General features: G+C 46.4%; 1 protein-coding gene across 2 annotated transcripts in view; it reads left to right on the plus strand.

The window, feature by feature from the left end:
* The first annotated feature begins 435 nt into the window (after positions 1-435).
* SYT10 (synaptotagmin 10) overlaps positions 436-4,814 on the plus strand; it is a 67,580-nt gene continuing 63,201 nt past the window's right edge. For both annotated transcript variants that reach the window (XM_027595641.2, XM_027595639.1), the window contains exon 1: positions 436-838. In XM_027595641.2, coding sequence (XP_027451442.1) covers positions 688-838 — 151 coding nt within the window. In that variant the 5' untranslated portion in view covers positions 436-687. The remainder of the gene's footprint in view (positions 839-4,814) is intronic.

The following is a 4,814-nucleotide window of genomic DNA, read 5'->3' on the forward strand; positions in this document are numbered from 1 at the left end:
TCAGAAAAGGAAAACCGGAGAAACCAGAGAGCAGCACACGTGTGTAGTAAAGTTGGAGGGGCAGAGGACTGAGGCTGGGAAAAGTATGGAGAAAACGGAGATTTCTCTAACCCCCGCCCCGCTGCGTTGAGCACCCCCATCCGGCCCCAGCAGGGGCGCGGGGCCGCCCCTCCTCCCGAGCCAACTCCATCCCCAGCTCAGCCGGGAGGGGGCGCTGCGGGTACCGCCCCGGGTCGTCCAGGCCCGCGCCGGGCTGCGATTGGACGCGCCGCCGCCAGGCACCCGCCAGAAACACAAACGCGCTGGGAAGAGGAGGGGGGCGTTCTAGCGAGCCGAGGGCTTAGGCTTTTTTTTCCTGCCCCCGCCCCCCCGCCCTCCATGCCGGGTCTCTCTCTCCGGCTCGCCTCGACTGGCTGGCACAGCGGGAGAGTTGGCGCAAACCTCGCCGCCGCCGCTGCCGCCGCCGCCGCCTCGCGCGGATTCCCGCCCCGGCCTCTCCGCCTTCCCCTGCGCCCTCCACTCCTGCCATGGGGCTAACTTGCGGCTCTTAAGAGTTGCCGCTTCTGAGCAGCGCACTCTCCCGCCCATTTCCCCGCGGGCGGGCGATGGCTTAGGGCGCCCGAGGGGCCAGCCTAGAGGTAACGGGAAGGGGAAAGGACGGCTGTCTGGGGAGTAAGAGGCCAAACGATGAGTTTCCACAAGGAGGACGGAGTGAGCAGCCTGTGCCAGAAGGCGCTGCACATCGTCACCGAGCTGTGCTTCGCGGGCCAGGTGGAGTGGGAGAAGTGCTCGGGCATCTTCCCCCGGGACAGGGGCAACCAGGGCGGAAGCAGCACAGGTAACCGGGGAGGGCTCCTCTCGCTTCCGCGCGCCCAGCCGGGAGCCCGCGCGGCGCCAGGCGTCTGTGGGACGCCGCGCCTTCCTACCTTGCTTCTTGTTTCCGCTCAGCTCCTGGAGACTTCGAGCGTCGGCTGTTCGGGTTTTGTGTCCTCGTCTCCACCTCCCCGGCTTCTTCCACTTCCCTGGTCTGCTCCTTGCCCGCTGCGCCGTCCCCCGCTCCCCGGCTCCCGCACCCCCACGCCGCTGCTCTCCCACGCCTGCGGGCTCCCTTCCGCGGCGGCAAGGCGAGCGCGGGCGGCTGCGCCCAGCCGGCTTACCCAGCGCTGCCCGCGGGAGCCGCTCGCTCGCGGGACTCGCGCTGCCCTCTCTCGTCTCTCATCTCGCGGGTCGCGAGCCTGGGGAAGGGGCCGGACCTGAGGAAAAACCCTGCTTGGAAGCGAAGAACCGCCTTGCAGATGGGGCTGCCTTGGATTCCGGGAGCAGAAAGGTTCCCAGGAGGGGTAACTAGCGGCTGCAACCTGTCGAGCTTTTGACAGTGTCCAAGTCCCTTTATTAAATATGATTTTGTAGGGCTTCTTGACAACGTTGGCAAAACAGCAGGGCTTATTGGTCCTATTCTTTTGAGGTGACAACTAAGGCTCAGGTCACATATAAAATGGAAGGAGAAAAGATCTTATAAATCCTTTCTACACACATGCTGTCATACACACCCCAACACACGGGCATCCTCCCTCTCCGTTCAGGAAACTTGTGAAGAAATGGGGTGGAATGGTGAAGGACATCGACCGTCAGAAATCTGGAGGTGGAAAGAAGCCTCAGGAGACAGATTTTTCTCGGGGAATGGGGGGAATCGTATCAGAACTACTGTTTGGTCACGCTTGGGTAGGGTTTTAACCACCTGCGCAATGTTTGGTTTGTGCAGCCTGTTGTGCTGTTCACACGAACGAGAGGGACTCCAGAGTTGCGGGCCGCGTGGTTTCAAGAGTCCCTTGTGAGGGTCACTTGTTGCTTTGGGAGACAAACACTGGTTTCGGGATTTTCGGCATCGGGCTGGAAGATTGCCATTCCTGCCGTAGGTCTCGTTTCTCTCCCTTTGCTTTCGTGTCATTGTGCTCTCCTGGCGGGGCTTCGTGGGTTGAGGGTAGCCAGGGCAACAAGTGAGAGCTGGACCGCTCAACTCGAGTGCAGCACGACTGCAGAAAGCCTGGGAAGGCTGGGAAGGAGGTCAGGAGGGCACACTTAGTGAATCTCTCCTGCCCACCACCACCACCAAAGAAAAGGGAGAGGAAATGGGGTAGGGGGAGGATTAGATGTGGTTTAGCTTTTACATACCATTTTGTAAATGGAATATCCTCGGGGTTTTCAAATTCTCTGATCATGGCAACAGGAACCAAGAGAGGCTTCTTTCTATCTGCAGTTGGCAGAACCTGCGGAGATGCTGCTACTTGGACCCGGAGCAGAATGATATGTAATTGGTGCTGTCCACATGCTGGAAATTTAGACATTTTGCGAATATACAAACACAAGTCTTTATCTCTTGTTCAGTGGGTGTTAATTCCTAGGAATGTATGAAACAACTATTAGTGGAAAGGACTGGTGAATATTGTGTATATGCACATCATGTGTGTGGTTGCTAAGCATGAGATAAACACTCAAAATAGTGTGACCTTAAAAGTCCTTTGTGGTGCTACTGGATAAAGTCTTCTGAACTGCCTTTAGTGATATACATGCTAAAGATAAGACTCAGAGAAGGGGGGTATAGTGGAAGAAATTAGAGTATTTAAATTTAAAGACCTATAATTTGGTCATTTAACAGTTGATGCTGTAATCCAACTGGTTTGTGATCCACACACCAAGTAGTGGTTTCCTGGGTCTCAGATGGGTTGGAAATGAGGACAATTTGTGAAAGTTGGAAACCAATTACTAGCTTATAAATCTTTCTAAGTACACAACCATATAAACTTAAGGTAAAACACAGTACATGAATTGCAGAAAGGGTTTGGACTTGTTCTAAGCACTACAAGAAGTAGTTGTAGTCCTCATTCCTTTTGGACTTTCCCTTGGAAAGAAAAAAGTGGGGAAAAACTAGTCTAAACCAATTACATGGATATTTTTCTTCTGTTAAGGGAAATATGTATACTATCCAAATGGGGTATTTGATTTAATATATGAATATATTTTGAGTGGCCACCACTAAAGAAGACATTCTATTAGGTTGTATATGAGATATAAAGATGCATAAGATTACATATTCTATTTGTAAATCTGTGCAACAATTAAAAATAAAATACTTTAATCCACAGATAAATTCCCAACACCAGTAGATACCTATGAAATGGATTCAAATATTATTTACTGAACCTTTGTATTAGCCACTCAGCTTCACATTGTTCATTTTCTTATAACTTATGCACATGTGCCCTTTATTACAGGACCCTAAATAAAAACACTTCTAGTAGGTGATCCTTCTACTCACTGTTTGTTTAGTGGGAAACATTATTTGTAGGAGGACATCGACATTGAATGGTACAGTGGTTATTTACTTTGTTAATCAGCACTGCCCATATGGTGTCAGTTATTCAAAGGCTGCAGTGACAATTGCAAGCTTCCAGATTGTGTATATTTTTAGATTCCTTCACATAGGAGTAGAAGGAGAGAAATTCCGGTAATCCCAATTAAAGTCATTCTACATTAAAGAACTAATGAATCATATATATAAATAAGATATTCTACTGGTTTTTTAAATGCCAATAAAAACCATCCTCTTTACTATAGCAGCAATAGCAGAAATAGCAGCAGTGTTATTGGCATTAAGGATCTACTGATCAAGTTGACCAATCCCATGTTTTCATAAAATTTGTGAAGACATAGATCGTGTCTGCCAACACTAGTTTACTTTCTTGGCATAGTTTATTAGAGATATTATTGATGTCAGCATTACTGATACAGTAGAAAGTTCATCATGTGCAATTTTTAGAAAATCAAATTCTGCCTTTTTTTTTTACCACTGATACTCCCCCCCTCCCCATAGACATGTCACCCACTAAGTTCATCTTCGTGCACAATATGATTAATACTAGAACGCTTAGAGAAAATACAAAACAATATATCCACCTATAATGTTATTTTTCAGATATACTGTAACTAAGATAATAGTTTTTGAACTGCATTTGGGTTCATTGCTCGTCAGTCTTTAATTGCTGCTCCATATCCAAATGCTTACGAGGTTTCAGGAAACTATGTTGCTTAAAAGGCAGACCTCATAAATCATAACTAATCAAACCCACTGAAGCACACAGTCACATCATAATTGTATACACCTAACCTTAATTTAAATAAACATTTAATTCATCGTTGTTTTAATTTTGCATTTTATACTTTTAATTTGGGATTAAAATTCTAAAATAAAAGTTTAAATGAATTTTTCTAAATTCATACATATGTTCCTCAATTTCTTAGATGTGGGGTAAGTAGGTCTATCAAAGAATTTCCTTGAAGTTACTTGACTAATAAAAGAGATGGCTAAGTAAAATTTTAAAATTATATCATGATTTTTCCTCTGAGATTAAAGCATTTTAAGTCTATGATAAGGGCTTACCATGAATAAGGGTAGGTATATTTTATAGGTTTTCTCTACAGACACAAAGCAAATGACTACTCAATCAATTTATAATTCTTGTATCACTACACCACTGAGTTTTACACATTCTAATGGTTGTATAAAGAGTTACAATTTAGAAATGTTTCCTCAAGACTTGTAGGTCTGAGAAAGAGTAATTGAACCATAATGAATTCAGATAGGTCCATATGAAGAAGGATGTATGAGAGGATTTTTTTTCCTTCCTCTACACTGTCATTCCAATAAAGAATGGCCACCTGCTATTTCTAGTCTCATTTTTATAGGATCATCAGTACATATTGTGCTTGGTCTCATTTACTCCAAAGGGAAATGAACAACTACCTTCAAAGGCCAA

The sequence above is a fragment of the Zalophus californianus genome, chromosome 9 (assembly GCF_009762305.2).
Source record: "Zalophus californianus isolate mZalCal1 chromosome 9, mZalCal1.pri.v2, whole genome shotgun sequence".
Lineage (NCBI taxonomy): Eukaryota > Metazoa > Chordata > Mammalia > Carnivora > Otariidae > Zalophus > Zalophus californianus.